General features: G+C 32.0%; 2 protein-coding genes and 2 pseudogenes across 2 annotated transcripts; 3 read left to right on the top strand and 1 right to left on the bottom strand.

Moving 5' to 3' along the window:
- Nucleotides 1–4,170: 4,170 nt before the first annotated feature.
- LOC145566940 (PHD finger protein ALFIN-LIKE 4-like) lies at nucleotides 4,171–7,237 on the bottom strand (annotated as a pseudogene).
- A 5,862-nt stretch (nucleotides 7,238–13,099) lies between these two features.
- LOC145569343 (uncharacterized) lies at nucleotides 13,100–14,070 on the top strand. Its single transcript, XM_081628693.1, has 3 exons — nucleotides 13,100–13,197; nucleotides 13,376–13,741; nucleotides 13,908–14,070. Exons 1-2 carry the CDS (start codon nucleotides 13,141–13,143, stop codon nucleotides 13,718–13,720), a joined length of 402 nt encoding a protein of 133 aa, XP_081484819.1. The 5' UTR covers nucleotides 13,100–13,140; the 3' UTR covers nucleotides 13,721–13,741; nucleotides 13,908–14,070.
- A 2,733-nt stretch (nucleotides 14,071–16,803) lies between these two features.
- On the top strand, nucleotides 16,804–19,931 carry LOC145566939 (protein DETOXIFICATION 33-like). Its single transcript, XM_081626197.1, has 8 exons — nucleotides 16,804–16,911; nucleotides 17,482–17,754; nucleotides 17,909–18,104; nucleotides 18,350–18,695; nucleotides 18,830–18,916; nucleotides 19,065–19,121; nucleotides 19,247–19,485; nucleotides 19,879–19,931. Exons 1-8 carry the CDS (start codon nucleotides 16,804–16,806, stop codon nucleotides 19,929–19,931), a joined length of 1,359 nt encoding a protein of 452 aa, XP_081482323.1.
- Nucleotides 19,932–21,006: 1,075 nt separating this feature from the next.
- On the top strand, nucleotides 21,007–22,940 carry LOC145566938 (UDP-glycosyltransferase 91C1 pseudogene; annotated as a pseudogene).
- The last annotated feature ends 1,845 nt before the right edge of the window (nucleotides 22,941–24,785 follow it).

The raw sequence follows: 24,785 nt of genomic DNA, 5'->3' as shown, positions 1-24,785 counted from the left end.
AAATTCACATTATTCTCTTGGGGAAACTGCTATAAATAGTGGTTTCATTTTTCTCATAAAAAATCAAGTATTTACACAGTATCACAGTCTTGGTTCTTCAATGACTTCTGTCGTGGTACATTTCTTGTTTATCGAAAATAAATTGTTTGGCTCTAATATTCAAATTAATTTCGAATTTTTATTTTAAGCTTCAATCAACTACATTATGATAAATGATATATAAAGTTTAATATATCACAAACTAGGATCAGCATGACAGCATATATCTCATAATGGTATGTATCAAAATAGTTTCACATCTATATCATACAAAAAATTTAAAAAAAAAAATAAAATATTTACATCTATATTATAAGGATTTTTTTTGTCAAAACTACCTAATAAAGCTCAGATTTTGTGAGAAACTACCTAATAAAAAAATGTTGTAAAATACTACCTAATAAAAGGTAAAATGTTGTAAGAAACTACCTAACAAAATGTTAATTGTTGTAAAATACTACCTCCGCCGGGAATCCACCATTGACCCACCTCAAAATACTCCCAAAATCACCGCTTTCACCCTAAAATCAACTAAGGCCCTGTTTTCTTCACCTTAAAAAAATAATATTAAGTAAAAATAATTTCAGTTCAGCAAAAATAACTTCAATTCAGTAAAATTAATTTAAATTCAGTAAAAATAAGTTGAGTTCAGTAAAATTCAGTTTTCTTAAAGAAGAATTATAATAGAAAATCAGTAAAAATAATTTTAGTTCAGCAAAAATAATTTCAGTTCAGTAAAATTAATTTAAGTTCAGTAAAAATAATTTAAGTTCGGCAAATATAATTTTGTTTCAGCAAATATAATATTGTTTCGGTAAAAATAATTTCAGTTCAACAAAAATAAGGTGAAGAGAACGGGGCCTAACACAACCTACTTGAAATTGCCTTCACCAAGCCGAAACCACTCTCCAATCCCAAAACCACCACCTCTAACTCTAAAAATTAACATCCCGAAACACGAAATTAAACTACCCTCGCCAACTCGGAATATCTTCTAACCACTCCAAAAATAACCTTACCACCTTGAAAAACAACCTATGTGGTGGTTTAGGGGGTGTTTTAAGGTAGGTCAACACCTTAAAATTAGATTAACGGTAGAAATTCGGCCAAAGGTAGTACCTTACAACATTTTACCTTTTATAAGGTAGTTTCTTACAACATTTTTTTTATTAGGTAGTTTCTCACAAATTTTAGGTTATACTAGGTAGTTTCTGACAAAAAACCCATATTATAATCTATAAAAAATTTGCAAATTACAGCCATTTAAAGTTAGTATTTTGCAAAACCATTTTAAAAAAATTGCAAATTGCAAAAAGTTGTTATAAATTGTAAATTGCAACTCAATTCAACTTTTTCATCGGTTTGATTTCGGTTAAGGTTTTAGGGGCTCAGAATTAGCAAAAAAATAATGTAAGTGTCTCGCTTTGCGTAACAACAACATATTGATTTATGGGCAACTATTTTTTGTTGTAAAAATAAACGAAACACTTACTTTAGTTTTTTGGCGATTCAGAACTCAATTTGAACCTTTAAGCGCTAAAATGGCCGCTAACAGGACATTTTTCGACACGCAAAACAATGAAAAATAGAATTAGATTCCAATTTACAATATATAGTAAATTTTGGGCTGCAATTTGCAATTTTTTTTAAATGGCTGCAATTTGTAAAATACTAATTTTGAATGGCTGCAATTTGCAAATTTTTAATCTATATCTATACTATTATTAAAACTCCAAGGCAAGGAGTGCAATTCCGTCATTTGTCACTTTTTTTGTTTTGTTGATCCAAATCATTTTTCTTCAGCTTAAGTATAAACTTGCCATATAAGCGATTACATGTTAATGATATTTCATTTATTAGTAAAAAAAAGTTTTTTTTTCTCCCAATTTAAAGTTTTTAACCGACATATTTATAATGGTCTTAATTATTATTGGTCTTAATTAAGAACTGAACAATTATATTATTATTATTATTAAATTGCTTGAATTTGAGCAGTTTATAAAATTTGTAACCGATGATCAATTGTTAATCAGTTGGAATTCTACAACTGAACAATGAATGGATGAGTGATTAGTCAACAAATCCATCCCTATGAACAAGAAAACCTAAATTATAATTTTTGGAATCGAATTGCTAACCTTGGCCTCTTGGAACAAGTGTTTTGGGTGAGTATCTTGATTTCTTATTTGTCTATAATCTTATTTGGCCTTGACATAGGTGAATTTTGTTGTATTCATGTTTTTATATGTTTCTGATTTATCAAAGCAAATAAACATTTTTTTTTAAGGGATCAAAGCAAATAAACTTTAGCCTAAGCTGTATTGGTTTTACACTTTTTTTACAAGAATTTTGGTTTAAATGATTGTGTAATAATATGTATGAATTAGATATTGAGTATATTTTAGTCTCACATTCCATTTATTAGCTCAATATATAGCTAATTGGATGTAAAATTTTTACATAAAGCACTCAAGGTTATACTGTTATAGTGTATAAACCTCACTATATAATTAGCTAAATGCTTATTATTATTATTAATATTATTGGTCTTATTTTGTGGGTACTATCTATAATATATGATATTATTAAAAATCAAAGGGACAATATACTACCACCATGTGTCATCGTCCTTCGCATGATTTGGCGCTGCATGAGCGCTATGTGTCATTATACATCATTCTAAAACTCTTCATATGTGTGTAGCCTTCAATTGCATTTAATTTTCCCATAAAATGTAGCTCATAAGTAATTGCATATTATCTAACAATTTAATTTGTAAGACATTAATCACATACTAATGGTCATTGATTTCTTGAATGCTAATCTATACTTCTATACTAAAAAGCGTTCCTAAAACAGAATATGTTCCACGTGTCACCTTTTTCAAGTTTGACATGTCAGCAATATGCGTCACATGTCATTATAAACATGATATGTCACTTTCACATGTATTAGGTTTGCATCTAAAAAATACTTATAACAAGACTTGAACTCAAGACCAACAAGTCTTAAGTTAAGAGTCTTACCATCTTAGCTATTTATCAATTGTGTTTTTTTATCCAACAAAATTATAGTTAACTTAGATAAGTTAATTTGTGTCTTATTATACTATTTGTTTCCATTATGTAATGATTGAGTTTGACAACTGAAAAATGTTTATAACAAGACTTAATAAACTCACAGCCAACAAGTCTTACTATCTAAACAATCGAATTTTATTAGCAAATTAAACAAGTACAAACTAGCAACCTGAGAATTGGAGGAGAGAGAATATAAAATTAATAAAATATGATCATGGTGGGTCCACTAGATGAGAAAAATTAATTAAATATTGTAAAAGCTTTCCAAATAAGAAAATGGAGCAAGTATTTAAAAACAGCCGAAAAAAGAAAGTAGAGCAAGTATTTAAAAATGAAGGGAGTATTTTATAACAGTATATAAAATAAAATAAATAAAAACTAGCACTCATTAATCTTAAATTAACAATTATATTTTTATTCACTTATAAATATTGTTGAACATTAACCTCATAATTTAATTTCAATCAAACTTACAAATTTATAATGATTTGATGGAGCATCAAGATTTTGATGGGGTATTTGTTCACATTCTAGAAGTTTTCGGGAAAATCAAGCAAGGTTATTAGTTCTTGCTCATATTTTCTCTAGAATTATCTTACGTGAACATTCTAGACAATTATTGTCATGCCAACCCCCTCGAAACCGCCTTAGTGGGAAACTATATAGTTTGTTGGGCCCGGGTTACCCACCTTGATGGGGTCACATGCACACTCCAATCCACATTAGTATGATATTGTCCACTCTAAGCCTAGCCCGTACGGATTTGTTTTTGGACACCTTTCCAAAAAGGCTCATACTATTTGAAGTGTGCTTCTACTTATAAGGAGCTTCTCACTTCCTTAATCTTTCCATGTGGGACTTGGGATGAATACCCCAACATAGTTGTAAGCATTATGATCGAGCACAAGAACTAAAATATGTTTTTCATGGTCTACATAAAATTTGAAAATTAAAAATCCAAACTACATTGAATCAAATCCATTCCGCAACTAAGATTAATAGCGGAAAATTTCTTTAAAAACGTTTTTCTCTAGTCGATATGTATGCTATATCATTTCAATAAAACAACCACACACTTTCCAAATAATTTCAAGCAAGACTCTGAGCATTGATGCGGTGGTTCATCGTTGCAAGATGAACATGTGTATTTCTTGGAGTGGTCGTCATCAGCTATGGTGGGTGTCATGTTCACGCACTTGGCATGGAACCATGCTTCACAGATGTCACACAAGACCAAACGCTCGTTCGATATGTCGCTATTGCGACATATCCCACATTCCTCGTATTCGTCTTCTTCGTCTTCCTCGTCCTCTGAGTCTGAGTCTGAGTCTGAGTCGTCTGAGGAAGAATCCTTCGAGTACAAATCAAAAATTGATTAGGTTAGTGTCCAAGACTCAATTAATCCTCCCAAATCATAAGTATAGGGTGAGTGGTGGTTTTACCTGGGCAGCCACAACTTCCTCCATTAAATAAGGGTATTCATTCACCATATCAAACAGCATAGCCCTACATCACATACATATATGTAATTTATTTATGTCAACTGAAATTCAATAAATTAAAATTACAATTTATGCAATAAAGATCAAACATATAAATAATGGCACATACAATCTCTTGACATAATTTATCAAATAAGATACCTATAACATACTAAAAGAGTTCATGATCACTAATGCAATAAACATCATTAACTACATAGCTCATTCATTCATTCTCAATTCTCAAGCATAAACTCGCCGTTAGCTAGTACTCCGGCCGGCCTACTAAGTTTGGCACACACATAAGCTATACATACAGATCTAAAGCGCGTAGAATATATATGATGCAGAGGTATTCATACTTCATGGGAAAGTAATTAAGCATATATATAAGAATGGTGCTCAATTAATGCAGCAGAATTATACAAGTAAGTAGTAGGCAGGAAAAAAACAAGGATGGTATATACAAGTCAGAAGAGGGTTACATATAATACCTATCAACTTGATCAAACCCGAAAGAAGCGCCTTCATAAAATGCAACCGAAAGCAACCAAGCATCACTGTGAACAGCAACGAGCTTTAGCCAGTTAACCTTCTTTGATATCCCATCCCTTGCGAAATTTATGCCTAGAGTCGGATCCGGAAGCTTAGGAGGTAAACACTCTGATGGAAGACTGACTTCCCACTCCTCATTGGGTTTCCCATATAGGCAAAGGTTCAGTTTTTCTGTTCAACAATCAACATATATACACATTTAGATTCATAACTAAACAACTCAAGGATATATAGTGTCATGTCGCGCCATGCCAACGTACAAATATTAGCTTAGTACATACATGATACAGCTAGTACACAATAGTTTTGATCGATAAATGAGTAACAACTTAGACAAGGCAGATAGGCAAACAAATTTGACGACAATATAAGCAATGTCGTAATTGACACACATTTCAGTAATAAGTCCTATGAGTTGTTTACAAATAATATATACATGCATCATATTACAATGAGACTAATGATAGAATATACCTACTCGGTTTATTATTATTATTTTTTTTCACTAGCAACATTATAACCTCATGTACTTTGAGAAGCGATTATTGAAGGTAAACTGACTAATAATACCCTTACCCTTCTCTCTTGACAGTGTTTAAATTAATTTTTTAAATGGTCCGTTTGCCCACTCTAATTATCAAACGCTTCATTTAAAATTATACTGTTAGGCTATGTCGTAAGTAAAAGAAAATAGAGGAAATACAAATGTACAATTTTCTGTTAGCCAAACCTCAAAACCCCACACATCAACCATGTCGCAACTCAACCACAAAAACGAAAGACACGAATAAGCACCAATAATTCCCATTTTCATTTTTCGTGATCTAAAAAAAACCACAAAACCGAAATACACAAATTAACACCAATGATTCCTAATTTCATGAATTTGTATTAATCATGCATCCAACAAAAATAAAAAGACACAAATTAACACTATTGCACCAATAATTCCCAATTTCATGAATTTGCATTAATCTTGAATCCAACTTCATAAATTTGCATTAATCATGAATCCAATTTCATGAATTTGCATTCATCCAACAAACCACAAAAATGAAAGACACAAATTTGCACCAATGATTCCCAATTTCATGAATTTGCAATCATCCAACAAATCACAAAAATGAAAGACACAATTTTGCACCAATGATTCCCAATTTCATGGATTTGCTCTCATCCAACAAATTACAAAAATTAAAGACACAAATTTGCACCAATGATTCCAAATTTTATGAATTTGCACTCACCCAACAAATCACAAAAATGAAAGACACGAATTTGCACCAATGATTCCCAATTTCATGAATTTGCTCTCATCCAACAAATCACAAAAAATGAAAGACACGAATTTGCACCAATGATTCCCAATTTCATAATCACAAAAATGAAAGACACGAATTTGCACCAATGATTCCCAATTTCATGAATTTGCACTCATCCAACAAAACACAAAAATGAAAGACACAAATTAGCAAAAATAATTCCCAATTTCATGAATTCACATCATCCAACAAACCACTAAAATGAAAGACACAAAGTAACACCAATAATTCCAATTTTCAATTCATGAATTTGCATAAATCCAATAAGCTATTAGATCGACATATAACAATTACAACCAAATCACCTTGTTTACTTTTCTTCATAATCAAGTAATAATAATAAAATTTTAAACATCCAAAAATCATCAAACTTGAAAATGCAACCACATCATTAAAATCCAATTGTACTTTATGCATAAATTAATTGACTTTCAACAATTTTTGTAGTTGTCGTAGACTTCACGCTAACTATAATAAAAACAAGCAAAACCCTAATCAAAGCACATATACAGATGATCGATCAATAAACCCTAACCTGGATCTCACTTCTCGTAGAGATCATCAGATTCTGCAAAAATGAAAAAAATGTAAACAACATTAACACAAACAAATTCTTCGTTTCATTTCTTGTAAAAAATAATCCGAAAAAAATAAAAGAAGAAAGCAACAAAAAAAAAATAGACAAACCAGTAGTGAGAACCTTAAGCAAACCAGCACGTCGACCTTGCCAATTCCTAAAAACTTGCTCAAGGTTTGCCATTTTCAATCAATTGTTTGATCTAGTAAAATTTAAAAATAAAAATTAAAAGAAAAAGGGTGTTTGAGAATTTCTGGAAAAATAACAAAATGCAGTACTGCAAGAGAATGGGGGAAAGACAAATGCAGTGAGTTTGAGTGAAAGTTGACCTAACATTATTTATATTAACATTGTCAGGGTGTGTTCGACAATATCTTTTTTTGATAATTGTATTTGTAGATAAAGTTTTCGCGCTTTTAAGTGACAATATTAAATTCAAATGTTATTTACTTCGCAACTAAAAACATACCAAGTATATAAATTGGATAGGAGGGGTACAAGACTAATATAGACTTTTTTCTTTTACTAAAGTGTAGATTCGGAACAATCTTAAAAAAGTGTAGATTCGAAAGACATGTCGCTCAAAAATTGATATCTAAAAATTCAAATTACACATTAAGTTAATCTATTGAGATATTGTGTTAAATTATAACACGTGTGAATGCATGAGAGGATATATATATATATATATATATATATATATATATATATATATATATATATATATATATATATATATATATATATATATAAAGCGTGTACTATATATGTCATGTGTTAACAAGCGTGTGCGTGGTTATGGTTTGATCGCGTAAAGTCTAATTATATTAAAACATGTTGTACTCCATATATTGAAACTAAGTGTATTACATTGCCTCTAAGCTATTTCATATTTAATTTTATGCTCTTTATTGAATACAAAATATTAAAATATAGTGGATGAGCATATGAAAAAACAAATTTAATTGAAAAAAAAATTAAATCATTATACAAATCAACCACATATATATGATCCGAGCGGCATTGCTCGAGCCGCAACACTAGTAGTTCAAGTATTATATCAAATGATCAATGTAAGAATATAATAAACTTTTTTTTTTTTTTTTTTTTTTTGAGAAAAGCAAGCTAGTTCATTTATATTATTCATTAAGAGTGATTGATTTTGCAATTAATTGTAGATAATTATGCAATCAATTATTGAGGACAATAATTAATTCTGTTAATAACAATAATTTGTGTCAAAATAAAATATTAATAATAAAAAAAAAATAACTATTGAGTATTTGAGTTCTATCACCCAGGTGCTCCTTTTAATTTGCAGTACTCGTACTTCTTTTAGCTTAGGTTGCATTGACATCAACATCAAATAGCGCCCACACGATAAAAGCTCTGCTATTATTTTTATTTTATTGTTTTTGGATAAAATCTTATTAACATCTTTTGTCTAAAAGATTATAAAAAAAAAAAAAAAAAAAAAAACGATTTATATAAAGCGGTAAAAAACCAGCAAAGGTCGTGATATAGTAAAATTAAACATATTTATGATTTTCAACCAATTGTTAACTCAACCAAAAACTTAATGGGTTAGAAGATCCTATCACGCCTCCACACATAAGAGCATATGTAGTATGGACCCCACTATACCTAGCACTTAAAATTCCACTTTAATAAAGGAGTGGATAAGATTGAACTCGTGATCTTTGTGCCTTAATCTTGGCTCTGATATTATGTTTTTTTTTTTTTTTACAGAATTATGATATTATGTTATGGAGTAAAACTAAAAACACCAAAACAACAAAAAAAAACTTAATTAAGCTAATGGTTGAAGCTCGAAATATACTTTATCACCATCAACTTAAACTTTTGATTGAATTGATCATTTACCTTAAAAATATGTACCATAAAGTTCGCACAATATGTAAGGACTAAGGAGATTCGTTAAGACAACTTTAGCCCCAGTCCTCGCTCTACAATGGATAAGATTAGCTTCACCTTACCCAGATTTAGGCAAGACTACAAAGAAGCGAATTGAAAATGAGGTTCATATACCCCCTTCTTTTGAAATCAATTGTCACAACTTGTCAACTCTCGTAATTAGAGAATGTCATCCTTGATTTAATCACAATTTAAAAAATTAAAAAACTAAAAAATAAAAAAATAACAATAATAATAATAACTGTTGTTCCCCCTTAACTTTTTCTCTACACCACGTACTTCGTGTCTGGCTGTTTAGGAAAGATAGACAATATAATCCCAAACTTTCGTACGTATGAGCTAAATATGTATGGAAAGATTGACAAGGTGCGAGTAAAATGTACTTTGATTCTTTGGTCAATCTATACTCTAAATTCTAAAGTAAAACAACTTTTTGTATCACATGTATAATCCTCACTATTAGCTCCCATAATTACTTCACTTTAGATAAATAATGTTCGGTAACATCAAGTTTTAATTAGCAAATAAAATTCAATAAAATTAAGTTAAATTTAACAAAAATCAAATGAAGAGAACATGACCTAATAACCATGACTCCATGTGTCTCTTTATGTTTGCCTAATTTATTTCTATTTGTGATTGTGTTATGTTTATCTCGATCTTAATTAAGTTTGTTCCACATTATTTTTGGCATGTTAGTTGTCTCTATTTGCCTCTTTATCGCACTCTATTATCAGTGTATAAAAACTAGCTAAAAGCATTATACCACTTGCAAATTCTTTGAATATCTCAGGAAAAAAAAAAAAGGTAAAATACTATGTATTTGCTTTAGGGCAAACTAAAAATAACAACATATGTATACCACAAATTAAATTAATTTAACACTAATAATTTTGTAATTGCCAATAAGCCATCAAATATTCCTTCTAGCTTAATAAAATACGGAGTTTAAACTACTAATTATATCCATCAATGCTTGATTTGGTGCGACATACATCACTGTTTTTCTTTATTTATTAACTTAAAGTCGTAAGGTGGAGTCAGATCAATCGATCATCGCTCACCAATAAAAAGAAGAGAAGAATTTTGCTTTTATTTTTTTGATATTTAAGCTAAATAACGTGGAACACAACATGTCTAGCTCCCACGTTTTTCACGCAGCTAGAGCGGCTATCACTAAGAATTGATTCAATGTCATTTTCATTTGCCAGAAAAAAAAAAGGACAAATGAATTTGATCCCATTTGAGCAGTAGCAAATAATAATATCCTGACAAATTATACTTGGTGGTTGTTGTCCTTTAATAGATAAGTATAAGGCGTGTTTGGCGCTAGCGTTTTAATAGATTTTAGTGATTTGACCAAGTCAAACCACTACTTAACAAAAAATTAAGTGTTTAGCAAAATAATAGTTAGGGTACCTTTTATGAAAAATTAAAAATATTAACTTTTGAAATTAGAGGTAGCTTTAATTTTGAGGTACCTGTTGAAAATTTAATTTATAGTATTAAATATAAAATATTGATTTTTAAATATAACAGCTAGCCAACTGCTACTACCGTACACTCATAACTAAATTATCTATCTTCACAGCTAACAGCTTGTTGACAGCTAAAAGCTACCTACACAGATGACAGCTACCTTCACAGCTATATTTTGCCGAACACGCCCAAAGCCACTTTTTATGTTTGTTTGTGTTAAACTATAGTACTCCCTCCGTTTTTTTTTTTTTTTTATTTGCATCACTTTGGATTGTACAAAGTTTTAGGAGAGTTGTGAGTGGATGAATAAATTATTATAGTAAAAAGAAAGATGGGGACCATGAAAGATAAAGTATGTGAGAGAGTATAGATATTTTTATTATTTTAGTGGGGACCATGGAGAGAGAGAAATGATAAAATAAGTTAAGTGGGATTAAAAGTAAGAGAGAGAAATAATAAAATATAGTATAAAATTACCAAATATAGAATTGATGCATTAAAAAAAAAACACTCCAAAAAAGAAAGTGATGCAAATAAAAAATCCGGAGAGAGTACGGAACATGTCATTTTATATTTTTATGAGAGTGAACCCTTTCGATTGCAGGTGATTCTACTTGCCTTTGTGGCTCTCTTAAAAAAAAATTAGTATGACATTCTATTTTAAAATGTTTTTCTATACACATAGAAATTACAGTACAGCTTAATTAAAATCCAATTTAATACTCAGCCTCAGCTAATGACGCAATTATACAAGAGAGTGAGAGAGGCAAATTTCTATTGTACATTTGTACACAACTAGTTTTATGGTACATCAAAATTTATTTGTTTGCTTATTCGAAACTTTAAATGAGGGGTCGTTTGGTTCATTAGGGAAGTGTAAATTCCCATGAAATTTCAATTTGTGAGAAATAAATTCCATCATCAAAATTATGGGAATTCAATAAATTGGTTTGGTTAAGAATGGAGGAAGTAAATTCCTATGGGAATTTTAACTTATCAAGGGGGGTAAGGTAAGTGAATTCCCATGTTTTGTGGGAAGTCAAAATTCTCATGAATTTTCATTGCTCCCATTTTCACTTTTTTGTGTCAATCAAATAAGAGGGCGAAAATAAAATTCATGGAAATTTTAACTTCCCACAAAATATTTAGCCAACCAAATAAGGCCTGAAGGGGTAAAAATGAGGGAATAATGAATAGTTGGTTATATCATAGAAAAACAAAAATCAAAGGGACCCACAATTCTAATAAAGGGTACGGAGTATAACAATATAGTTAGTCAATAAAAGATTTTTACTGTAATATTTTGTCATTAGTTTTCAAAATATCTGAAAACAAAACACTCGAGAAAGAAAAAAAAAACTGTCAACAATTTTCAAAATCATCATGTTAATTATAGACATGACTGATTGTCAAAAAATAATATGCTTCGTATATATACTTATAGATGTGACTTAGGATATGTTCTCTTCAACTTAATTTCAGTTCAGCTCAGTTTAGTTCAGTTTCAATCAATTCAGTTCAATTCCTAGTTTCCTTCTCTCATAAAATATTTATTGCACCTCAGTTCAGTTCAATTCCAATTAGTTCATTTCGGTTCAGTTCAATTTAGTTCAGCTCAATTCAATAACTCAGAACATGCCCTTATTTTAAGTTCAAAAATCAACCTTATTTCAAAAAAAAAAGAAAAAAAAAGGTTCAAAAATCAATAACCCAAACCATCAGAGTTTCTAATTCCTAAAATTAAAGCTTGAAAAAAAATAAAAAGAAGAAGAAGACATTTTAATATTAAAAACTAGAATTGAGATCATGTGAAAATTAAAACTTGAAAAAAAATGACATTTTAATAGAATTGAACTTTTATTTACTTATGACTGATTTCATTTAATTTTATTAATTTTTTTTCATTTACTTTTTAGAAATAAAACTAAAAACTATTTTATAAAGTTGAAATATTACAAAAATATGATTAATGACAAACAAAGTTAAAGGAGGTTCCGTACTAAAATTAATTGGCGATATATAGTAGGACTAACTCCTATGCCTTATAAAGTGGAATTACCTCTCCTATTTCTTCAATATAAAAAACTCACAAGTGGGTTTTTAATGGGTTTCAACACCGAGCTTATGCATAATTCCAAGATTGTGTAACAAATTCTAATTTTCTTATTCTTGTACTCTTGACAATTACTTTTGATGATTACTTGTATGTTGTATATACATGTAGACATGTAATACGAAGTAGGTTATTTTTTATTTAAAGATACAAGTAGCTGTAATTAAGAATATTTTTAAGGAAAAAGATATTTGCAGCCATAAGAACTGCATATAAGAAGTTAAAAGTAGAAAGAATAGACAATAAATAAAGTTTTATTACACCAATGATTTACTCGTGAATTGTTGATAAATTCTCAACTTAATACTAAAAAAAGAAAATATATTATAAATAATTGGGGTTGTATATAATATTACCCTACTTTTTTTTTAAAAACCAATATTACCCTACTTTTAATTGCTACATATGGATTATTCTGACAGTTACATATGAATACCAAAAAAAAAAAAAAAAAAAAAAAAAAAAAAAAAAAAAAAAAAATTGTCCAAGGTAGTGATCGTGTGCTATAAAAGGGGTGAAACCTCAAAGGAAAAGAGTAGTTCAGCCAAAGAATAAAAATATGTCTGACCAACTTTACTCTTCACTTTTCTCTCTCCTCCCTCAAAATTATGTCAAAGTAAATTTCTTATCTTTCTTTTTTTTTTTTTTTAAATTTAATTTATTTCTTTCAATGTAGTTGACTCTTCATATATTAAATGAAATCTCCTTATTATATTATTATTATTATCATTTAGTTGATGTTTTCACTTTGTTAATTATATATTTTGATTTATTTATTAACGTGTGGTTATTAGGGAGATTCATCATGTGATCATATAGAAGAGGCAGCAAATTACATCAAAGATTTGGAGAAGAATGTCAAAGAGCTTCAAGATAAGAGAGAAAAGCTTAAGAATTCTTTATCTGAAATGCCCAATGATGTTGATTCGTCCACGTCATCCATCATTAGTAATACTAATCCTTCCATTAATGAAAATTACGTGAAGATTAAGACATCCGTGGATGAGTTAGAGATTGAGATTAACACCGCGATCAAAGAGGAGGATATATTTCCTTTATCAAAAGTGCTTAAAATGTTACAACTTGATGAAGGCCTTAATGTTGTTAATTGTGCCTACTCTAAAGTTAACCAAAAATGATTGTATGTCATTCGTTGTCAGGTAATAAAAAATACTCGATCTCTCTATTTCATATTATCCGGTCATATATTTATGTATGAATTATTAGCTCTGATCCTTGATTTGCCCTTGAAAGATAGTTCTTATAAGCAAATATACATTTGTACATGTTACGTTCAATGGTTTAATGATATCCGTACACTTATAGGTTGATGACGGGAAGTTAGTTGATTCCTCTCGCTTGCAATGGAGGTTGACCAATGAGATTTCATCATATGCTGCATGAAGTTTTACGCAATATAGCTTTTACATTATTTTAGCTTGTATCCTTGTACACTACTAGTATATATATATACTATGTATGTCTATATTTAGTTGTCGTATTACTGATAATAAAGTAATTATTGAAATTTTATATGTATGGAATTATCAAAAGAATGTATTTATATAATTAATTAATTAATAAACTGTATTGTATTTATTTACATTGAGGTATTTTATGATGATAGTTTTGTTTTTATGTTCATTTAAATAAATTAGGTAGCTAGATGATAATTTAAGAAGAAGAAATTTGTTTATGCTGGCTGGATGTATGATTTGTGAGCCAAGGTTTAAGTGTGTGATAAATTGAGATTGAAGAATGAAAATGAAAACGGAAAAGTAACGATCATTGAGAGAGTCTAACATGGTATTAAGAACATACAAATAAAGAGTTCGTAACTTCGTACTGTGATGTGAGTTTTTTTTTTTTTTTTTCCTTCTTCTCTTTCTTTTAAAAATTCATCAAATTTTACGTCAGTTGATTATATAATTGTATTGTTTCGCTTATCGTGATAGGCTGATAGCTGATAGTGGGTCAATTTCTTTTGTTATCTTGGTTAATTTGGAGTAGAATCGCAAGGAACTTCATGTGATGTTGGAGTTGGTTGGACCACATTTCATTTTCATTGGATAAATGGAAAAATTGTGACTAAAACATCAATAATATTTCTTACACAATTTTATTGGAGAACGACTAGTCGAATGGTTTGATAGAAAAATAAGAGACCGTGAATTTGGGGCGCAACCCACAAGTAGAATAATTATAATACCGTATCATTTTGGAGTTCTTCTCTTATTCCTTAATGATCACAACTTTATCTAATAGTATACTCATTTCACCTACTTACTATATCTCTATTCATTTACCCTATTTGACTTTTTATAGACTCTAAACACGTTTTAAAACGTAAATATCTTCAAATTTTTTTATGTAAAAATTATTAAAAATAATGATATTTTAAAGACAAACATCAAAAAAAAAAAAAAAAAAAAAAGAACTAACAAAATTCCACATAATATATACATATATTCTCTTATAAATTATTGATAATTAGCAGACAAAGATTTTAAAATTTGAGTGAAAAACATGCTTGGGACAAAGAATAATAAACACAGAAATGTAATTTGAATTGATAGTGTTAAAAACTTTGTAAAGTGTTAAAAATGTTTAACAATTGAGGTGGTGCCGCTATTTTGGGCTGTCACATCAAAAAAAAAAAAAAAAAAAGAAACAAGTTGACTGGGCCGCAGCCGCTTGAAGTGGAATGGGCCGGCCGCAATTTAGTTTGATGGAATGGATCGGCCGCAATATAGAGTGGTGGAATAGATGGCAAGTCGGCAACCACACAAATTCAACCCATGTCAAAAGAGTTAAAGATGCATATGTACTATGAGGGCCTGTTTTGATTGATTGAACTGAACTATATATTTTATAAGAAAAGAAAATTAAGAACTGAACTGAAATGAATTGAATTGAACTGAAACTAATATGAAGAGAACATGCCCTAATTAAACAATAAACACAAATTATTAACATACATAAATGCCATTTTTTCCAAAAACAAGCACATGTTCGGTCCAAACTTTCTACAAAGCAACGTCCGAAAAGTTAAACGAAGTAACTAATATATCAGACACTAATAAGTGTTTAGATCAACTAATAAGGAAATTGTTCAAACCTAATCAAAATATCAGGTTTGAGACTTTAGACTTTGAAACACGTAGTATAGGTTACTAAATGTGCTTGCATAAAATCAACAACTCTGTACTAAGAATAACTATCATTTTTACCAAACATAACCAATGTGTGAGTAACTCTTGCAACTACTTTTAAACGGAGAAAGTATATTTTTATGTTGTCACTATTAATTGCGGTTCCTATGGAAAAGAATTGCAGGTTGCAGATTGTCAATGTCGATGCAAGGCCTGTTTTCTTCAGCTTAATTTTAGTTCAGTTTAGTGCAGCTCCAATCAGTTCAGTTTTTAATTTCCTTCTCTCATAAACAATTCATTTCAGCTCTATTCAGTTCAGTTCAGTTCGGCTCGTTTCAATAAATCAGAAGAGGCCCGCATTTTGAGTAATCCCTTCATATATATTGCATCAACATTTATTTTTCCATAATGTATGCCACAATTTATTAGGCTTCTTATGCTTAATACCCCCTCCATTTCAATTTCTTAGTCCCATATACTATTTTGGGCGTTTCACAAAGATCTACTCATATTTAATATATTCTACTTTTAACTTAGTTTTTATTTCCTATTTTATACATATTAAATTCTGATTGGTTAAATTAATCGATTGTGAATTGATGACATGACTCTAAGTAAAGAAATTACTACCTTGATTTATGCATTATGGCTAATGCTTTCTTTTAAAAAATCAAAAAATTTAAATAAGGCAAAACTATTTATGAATTGTACTTTACTTTAATGTTGGATTCCAAATATTCTCCTTTACTTATTTTATATAATTGATTCCATATGGGATCTTCATATTGAAACGGAGGGAGTACCATTATAAAAAAAAAAAATATTAACTCACTCTATGGTAATACTCAATTAATGCCACCTACAATAAGTAATACTACAGTATTACATGTTTATTAAGATGTCAAAACTCATGTGATTAGCTAGGAATCTCAGGACAACTCCGCAAATTTCGCCTATATTGCCACTCCCTAATTAAACAAGACTAAAGTATTTTTTGAAGTTGCTGCTAATTAAAGAATCAACTGAGTAAACTTTTTTTTTTTTAACTTATTTCAATCACAAATTTTTATATGCCTCCTGTTGTACCGTGCAACAGGGGTTACTTGAGTTTTTCGGTCAGGGTACTTGAGTTTTTCGGTCAGGGTTACTTGAGTTTTCGGGGTTACTTGAGTGTCTCGGTAAGAGGTTACTTGAGTTTTTCGGTTAGGGGTTACTCGAGTTTCCGGAGTTACTTGAGTTTCTCGGTCAGGGGTTACTTGAGTTTTTCGGTCAGGGGTTACTCGAGTTTCTCGGTCAGGAGTTACTCGAGTCACAATTTTTTGTATGCGGCCTGACCGAGAAACTCGAGTAACCCCTGACTGAGAAACTCGAGTAACCCTAACTGAGTAACCCTTAATCGAGTGAACTGTTCGAGTAACCCCTGTCTGAACTCCTCAAGTAACTTCTGACCAAGTAATTCAAGTAATCCCTAACTGAAAAACTCAAGTAACCCTTGACTGAAAAACTCAGGTAACCCCTAATAAAAAAAACTCGGGTAACCCATGTGGTATGGTGTGGCCTGCTGCACCAAAAAGTAGTTGTATTTCAATAATTGTCCTTCATTTCCTCCCCTGCTAGCTTCCATGTAAGATTATTATCTTAAGCTTAATTTTTTCAACTCTAAATTCTAAATCCTGTTTTACTTCATTATAACAAAACTTATCATAAATTTATATATTTATGCTTGGCTGTACTTTGTTACATGCTAGATTATATCTGAAAAAGGGAGGAATAATGGAGAAAGGATTCCACTTCTTACGCCAAAAGAGAAAGATTTGCAAAAGGTATTATGCTTAACAAAGGAGTTTTGTTGGGAGTCAAAGAAGCTATGGCATATTGCTGGTCCTGCTATCTTCACTTGCATATGTCAGTACTCACTTGGTGCTCTTACTCAGACCTTTAGTGGCCGTGTCGGTGACCTCGAGCTAGCCGCTGTTGCCGTGGAGAACTCTGTTATTGCTGGTCTTGGTTATGGTGTTATGGTATTGCTACTAAACTCACCTTTTTATCGAGTATACGTTTAATGGTTGCAACTAGTGTGTGTCCCAGGCAATGCCTCAGGTTGTTACTTTGAAATATACTCGATTTTGATAGCATGATGTATGTTAATGCCGTAATTATCATGTTGAAATGTAGCTTGGAATGGGGAATGCATTAGAGACACTTTGTGGACAAGCATTTGGTGCAGGAAAGTTGAGGATGCTAGGGGTATACATGCAAAGATCATGGATTATCTTGCTAATCACCGCGATTTTACTCACACCACTTTATATTTATAGTCCTTCTGTTCTTCAACTTTTTGGAGAGACTGAAGAAATTTCTCTTGCTGCTGGTTAGTACAAAATTCCACCCCCTTCCCTTCTTTCAAAAAGATTTCATTCAAGGCAAAGCCGCGACAGCCTTGTGATCTAGTTATGTTTCTAAACACACACTAGCATTGCGACTTCAATAACATAGTAGTATCTTAGGTCTTAAATTAGGATAATATTTTTGAACAACCGGAATATGATAATACACACATATTTGAATTTGTACTTGAAATAAAGGTTGTACTAATTATTAAATTTCCTAGAGCAGGAAGTTTTGCATTGTGGATGATCCCTCAACTGTTTGCCTATGCCATGAATTTCCCAATACAAAAGTTCTTGCAAGCACAGGGTAAAGTGGGTGTAATGGCTTGGATATCCGCGGTTGTTCTCCTGATACATGGCGTATTGAGTTGGCTGTTCATACTCAAGCTTGAGTGGGGCTTGGTTGGAGCAGCAATCATGCTCAACACATCATGGTGGCTTATAGTCATCACGCAGATCATCTATATCTTTGTCACCAAATCAGATGGTGCTTGGGGTGGATTTTCATGGCTAGCATTCGAGGACTTGTGGGAGTTTGTTAAGCTCTCCTTGGCTTCTGCTGTTATGTTATGGTATATCATCTCATACATACCTTTTCATAATCTAAAGTTCTAATTTCTCAATACTGACCAAGTTAGCATAAAACTTCTCTTAGAATAATCCTTCTAATAATCTAATCCTAGTTTTGGCGTCCTTGGTTTTGCAGCTTGGAGTTCTGGTACATGATGCTAATCATTGTGATCACTGGCCGCCTTCCCAACCCTATGGTGCCAATTGATGCCCTCGCAATTTGGTAACACTCAACTTCTATTATACTCTTCTATAGCAATTACCACACACCAACATAATGTCATATGGAAATTTGACAAAATGACACAATGTCACAAATTGCAATTATTAATCATGTCAAACAATGTTTTATTTGATAAACACAATTACAGCATGAACTTAGACGGCTGGGATACAGTGATAGCAGTTGGTTTCAATGCAGCTGTTAGGTACGTAACTCTCCTTACATTAACAATATGTACTAGTACTACTAAATGATGAATCAAATTTTTGAGAAAATAACTTAAGAGATTTTTATGTGATCAATATCTATCTTGTTTCTATGTATATATAGTGTAAGGGTGTCAAATGAACTCGGAGCTGGTAATCATAGACAAGCCAAGATATCGGCATGGGTAGTATCCATAACTTCAGTGGCCGTAGGATTGGTGGCAGTCATACTAGTTCTTGTTACTAAGGAATGGTTCCCATTTCTTTTCACAGCAAGTCTACCAGTAGCTCAGGAAACTACTAGCCTCGCGCTATTCTTGGCATTTAATTTCCTGCTGAATAGTCTTCAACCAGTTCTATCAGGCAAGTTCATGATATTTCAATCTTTTTATCAAGTGTTAGTGGAATGTAGAACGTTACTTATTCCATGGTCAATCAAAGACAAATATTTATATTTTAAAACTTGTTACGGAGACTATAAAAAGTCAAATTGAGCAATAACAAAGAGAATAGTTAAAAAGTTGAAGTGAATGAAAACTGTAAAAAGCCGAACAAACAAAGCAATGACGGAAAGAATAGCTGAAAAGTGGATGCAGTGTGTGAAAGGATAATGCAGCTTGCAGTGCACTGGTAGCCTAACACCATGTATCTTATAGAAGCCTTAATATAGGCAGATTATTCATGCACCATATCTATTTAGTGATGTTAGATATTCAGCGTGTTAGATATTTTCTAATGGTACGTCTATTAAATTAGATTTTTCTAACAGTAGATCTGATCTTTTCACGATTAAGAGAGCCGACGTATAATGATTCGGTGATTACGCAGCACTGAGGCTATCAATATTAAAACTTGTAACAACAATCGATCCATTGACAAAATACTACTTCATACACATCCATTAGAAATTAAGAACTATAAGTATATTTCCTCAAAAATAAAAATAATAAAAAATAAAAATTAAGAACTAATATAAGAGCATTATCTTCTAATACTTCTATTTTGTTGGTTCTACTATACTGACTTTTGGCACATTTCACATTATATCCGTTTTGATCATATTTCTTTAACTATTACAAGTTTTAAACACTTTGATTAATCATCAAATGTTTGAACTAGTTGGTCAGCAATTTGTTTCAACTTAACCATAAATCACAAACTGACCTCTGAAATAAAAAAATATTGGTTGAGCAAACTTTCTTCTTATTTGGAAGTGAACCTAGCTCGAATCCGAATTATTTTGAGTCTAATTTTACTCAATAGATGTTTTACCTTATGATAAAGGGAAAATAATTTCTCAATCTAAATCAATCTGTGTGCGTTAAAAATTGAGCAAGTATATAAAAACAGAGAGAGTTTTTTTTTTTGGAAGCAAGAGGGACTATTTAATTATATCCCCTTTTTGGAAAACTGTCTACAGAGTATAAAATTTGAACACCAACAACATTGCCGATCCCAAATTTTGTTTCTATTTTGTTTATTTATATAAGCTAAATTAAAGGCCAAAAAGATCTCTACAATCTTTCTTGGACTTGCAGGTTTTCTTAATACGCACTTGGAAATATTTAAATGCAATAATTGACTCGGTAGTATGCATAATTGCATATGCATAATGCATCCGCACACCCACTACGACTAGAATAAAGTAGCAAGACAGCAACCTGCCTTTCTATGCTTTTTATAATCCTTAATACTGCACCATTTACGGACAGTACTATTTAATTAATTATAGTTAATATTACATGTACGATATAATATATCAAAACAAGCCTTTATATGAACCTTTTATCCCAAAAATAGAAGAAAAATAAGAAACGTTATAGAAATTCCACTGTAAAATTACACTCAAAGTCTGAAAGCTTACTGAATTCTCATACTTGAATGATGACAGACTCTAGTGATCTTCACGTAGTTATGCTTCCATGGTCAGCGTTCGGCCATATGATCCCTTTCTACCAGCTCGCCATAGCCTTGGCCAACAAAGGTGTACGAGTGTCGTACATATCAACCCCAAGGAACATTGAGAGGCTTCCTAGCATCCCTTCCAAATTAAGTTCCCTTATAGAGTATGTAAGCATCCCGTTACCAACAGTTTCAGATAGTGTCCTGCTCGAAGGATCCGAGGCTACTGTTGACATACAGTTTGATGAGATCCCATACCTAAAGGTGGCTTATGATCTCCTGTATGAGCCCGTCAAGAAGTTTGTTTCAAGTAATTCACCTGATTGGCTAATCTCTGATATCATAGGTCATCGGATGTCAGAGGTTGCTCAGGAATGTCATGTTAAGTTCATGTTCTTCTCTGTCTACACAGCCACCACATTGTGTTTTGTGGGTCCACCAGAGTACCTTTCAGGGGAAGGTCGGGAGAAAGTGAGACCAACACCAGACAGTTTGACAACCCCGCCTCCCTGGGGTGGAATCTTCCCACAATCAGTTGCTTTCCGTGGTTATGAGGCAGCTGGATTCCACGCGGGAGCTTACAGCATGAATGAATCCGGGATATCAGATGGTGAGAGGCTGGCTAAGATAATCCAGGGATGTAATGCAGTAGGCGTACGCAGTTGCAGGGAATTTGAAGGAGAGTACATGGATCTCTTTCAAAAGCTCATTAACAAGCCTGTGGTGCCAGTAGGCCTGCTCCCACCACCCAAAGTAGAAGAAAAAATCACAGAAGAAACATGGATTGAAAACTTCGAATGGCTTGATCAACAGAGCCCTCAATCAGTTATCTATGTAGGATTTGGCAGTGAGTATAAACTCACAAAAGATGAAGTTTATGGGATAGCCAATGGCCTAGAGCTTGCGCAGGTGCCATTTATCTGGGCTCTCAGAAAACCCACTTGGGCAGTTGATGATTCTGAGGCCTTACCAGAAGGCTTTCTGAAACGAACATCAGGAAAAGGGATTGTGTGCCTTGGGTGGGCACCACAGCTCAAAATTTTGGCTCACCGGTCAATTGGGGGCTCTTTGTTTCACTCTGGGTGGGGTTCAATAATAGAGACACTAGAACATGGGCATAATCTTATACTGTTGCCATTCATAATTGATCAAGGGCTAAATGCGAGGGTGATGGTAAATAAGGGTTTGGGAATTGAAGTAGAAAGAAGGGAAGATGGATCATACTCTGGAGACGACATAGCTTATGCACTAAGACAGGCCATGCTTGGAGATGAAGCACAGAAGATTAAGGCTCAAACTAGGCAAGCTGCAGCAATCTTTGGTGATCAAAAGCTGCACGAGGAACAATATATCAGTGGGCTAGTTGAATTTCTGAGAAATGCAGCCAGGCATCAATAAATATACTTCCAAGCAGACCAATCTTTTGTTGTTGTTAATGCGTGTAGCAAGCAGACCAATAATATCTGAATCCATTTTGTAATACAATAAAACAAGCAATTTGCTATTAAAAACTCTTTACAGCGACGCTGCAAGCATAAGCTATACTAATAGCATTATAATTGCAGAGCTTTAACTCCACAAGTCTTGGTGCCTGTATTTAGTTCTTATTTAATCAACCTCCAAATGAAAGCAGAAAGGCAGGAAACAGTTTTATATTATGTGACAACTTCACCAAGTGAGTTAGTTCAGTTCCTTCCCATTTTCCATGCATATCAAAGGACATAGTGGATCTTTCACTTTCAACTCTGCTGAATGTCACTATTTCTCCTAGACATTATAAGTTTATCATCGTCACTCTAAACTTATTCTTATTGTTTCATAATTGTGAGAAGAAACAGAATAGTCTGTCTCTTAAATGGACGATAGGCATTTCAAATGCCATATAAAAATTTCAACATTGTCATCAACATCGTAACTTCTTTGTTCTCCAACTGTTGATCATAATTACAGAGCTAGAAAAAATAAATTTTGGGGTATTTGATGCTAGGCTGCGTGTATAATTCTGCCTAGACGCTCCTTTCACAGGATTTATACTCGGTGGTAGCTACTGACTTTAGGACAAGGCAGACAATGAGTAAATGTCCCTATGAAGCTCTGTTGCAAGTCAGATGAAAAGAAATTCAATTTTATCTGTACTCATTATGAAAGTTCATGGCTATCAAAGAGTTAAAACGGCCCATGTAATGACCAGGGTATCTACAAATTCTGTCACTGATTCTCAACGAGCTAATCACATCAATATACCTCACGCAGAATTAAAAGAATGGAAAATTAGGAGAGCTGCCCAAGCCCAACTAAAGATTGAGCCAACCACAAGACCAAAAGTATTCCTTTGGGAAGGAGACATAAACATGCTCAAGAACTTATTGTCAGCAACAAACTAATATTAGTCAATCCAGCAACATAAATACGAATGTCTACTTGTGAATCTAACATGTCTAGTTTGTCTGACTCTACGATTGCAACACTTAGTTTTCTCGAAGCACAAGGTTTAATCCTCGGAATTCAGCATAGAAGGCCAATGTAATTATTCTAAACAAAAAATATCCAAATCATATCAAGTGACAACTCTGACAAGTTATAATGTTTTTATTCATCATTATTCAGGGTCTATATGCAAGGGAGTACAGAAAGACGTCATACCCTTAGAAGACGAGGAGAGGCGAGCTATGCCCGAATGTGAAGCATTAGAGATCAATGCTCAAGCAATTCAGGTAGCAGCATTCTTCATTGAATACATAGCCTGCATGAAAAAACATTTTATTTTAGCTGAATATTTAAATATGCACAATTGAGAAGATGATTTATTCTTCAAAAGTAAAACAATAATTATTGTAATATGCCTAAAATATGTACTCAAAATCAATCAAATATGATAAAATTTCAAAAAAAAAACATGAAAAAATTAGGGGGAGAAAATTACAATAATAAGTCACTAATTATCAGACGCAATTTTCATTTTATAAAGCACATTTGAACTAAAAATTATCAGGATCGAATTTCATACTACAATTGATGCAAATTAAACCTAAAGAAGAAAAAAAAATTACAGGCAATTCTGCTCATGGATACGAAAATTCAAATAAAAAGGCCAGATTTTTGTAACATAACCTGAATTATATCTTTGAGATTCTCAGAATTTCAAGTTTCAACTACGAATTCCGATGAAACTACACAGTTGCAAAAGGATAGCTGAGAGAATTCTGAGCAGAATGCGGAAATTGTCGAAGAAAATGCGGTGGTGAAGGGAATGCGATCGATTTTCTTCTTCTGAAATTCTGCAAATTTTCCGACATTTTTAGTATTTGTTAGAATGGATTTTGATGAAATTTCTGGGCCGGTTATCTGTAGGGTTTATCAGAATCTCACCAAAATCCCTTCGAACAAATACTAAAAATGCCATTAGGGTTTTTTTTGCCCCCTTGAACTATGCTTATCCCAACCATGAAGAAGAATACGAATGGCTGGTAAATCCAAATGCAGGGTCATTTTCACTATTTTAAAGTTTGTGAAAAAAAAAAATGGTTGTTGGTGCAGCGTTGAATAGGTGATTTGGATACACAATATTAAGGATTGCGAACAATTAAGAGAAGACTGAAACTAAATCATCTAGAACTAATCCCTAAATTTGGATTAGCTCAAAGAGTGAAGCGGATGGAATACCAAAAAAAAATGAAGCCTTTAGAGGGAGCTCGGCTCAACCAATGTGTTTAAAGTCCATACACACAGGAGTCAATTGCACTTTTAGCACGGTTTTGAGG

Source organism: Chenopodium album, chromosome 11, assembly GCF_948465745.1.
Source record: "Chenopodium album chromosome 11, dcCheAlbu1.1, whole genome shotgun sequence".
NCBI classification, from domain to species: domain Eukaryota; kingdom Viridiplantae; phylum Streptophyta; class Magnoliopsida; order Caryophyllales; family Amaranthaceae; genus Chenopodium; species Chenopodium album.
This window is presented reverse-complemented; position numbering and strand designations above follow the sequence as displayed.

What these genes read in the sequence shown, in the direction of transcription:
- LOC145566939 (XM_081626197.1), top strand. Translation starts at nt 16,804, where the DNA reads ATGCCTCCTGTTGTACCGTGCAACAGGGGTTACTTGAGTTTTTCGGTC. An exon ending in GGGGTTACTTGAGTGTCTCG is followed by an intron (nt 16,912 to 17,481) that starts GTAAGAGGTTAC and finishes GTTACATGCTAG; the next exon opens with ATTATATCTGAAAAAGGGAG. An exon ending in TCTTCAACCAGTTCTATCAG is followed by an intron (nt 19,486 to 19,878) that starts GCAAGTTCATGA and finishes CTATTAAATTAG; the next exon opens with ATTTTTCTAACAGTAGATCT.
- LOC145569343 (XM_081628693.1), top strand. Translation starts at nt 13,141, where the DNA reads ATGTCTGACCAACTTTACTCTTCACTTTTCTCTCTCCTCCCTCAAAAT. An exon ending in TCCCTCAAAATTATGTCAAA is followed by an intron (nt 13,198 to 13,375) that starts GTAAATTTCTTA and finishes TGTGGTTATTAG; the next exon opens with GGAGATTCATCATGTGATCA.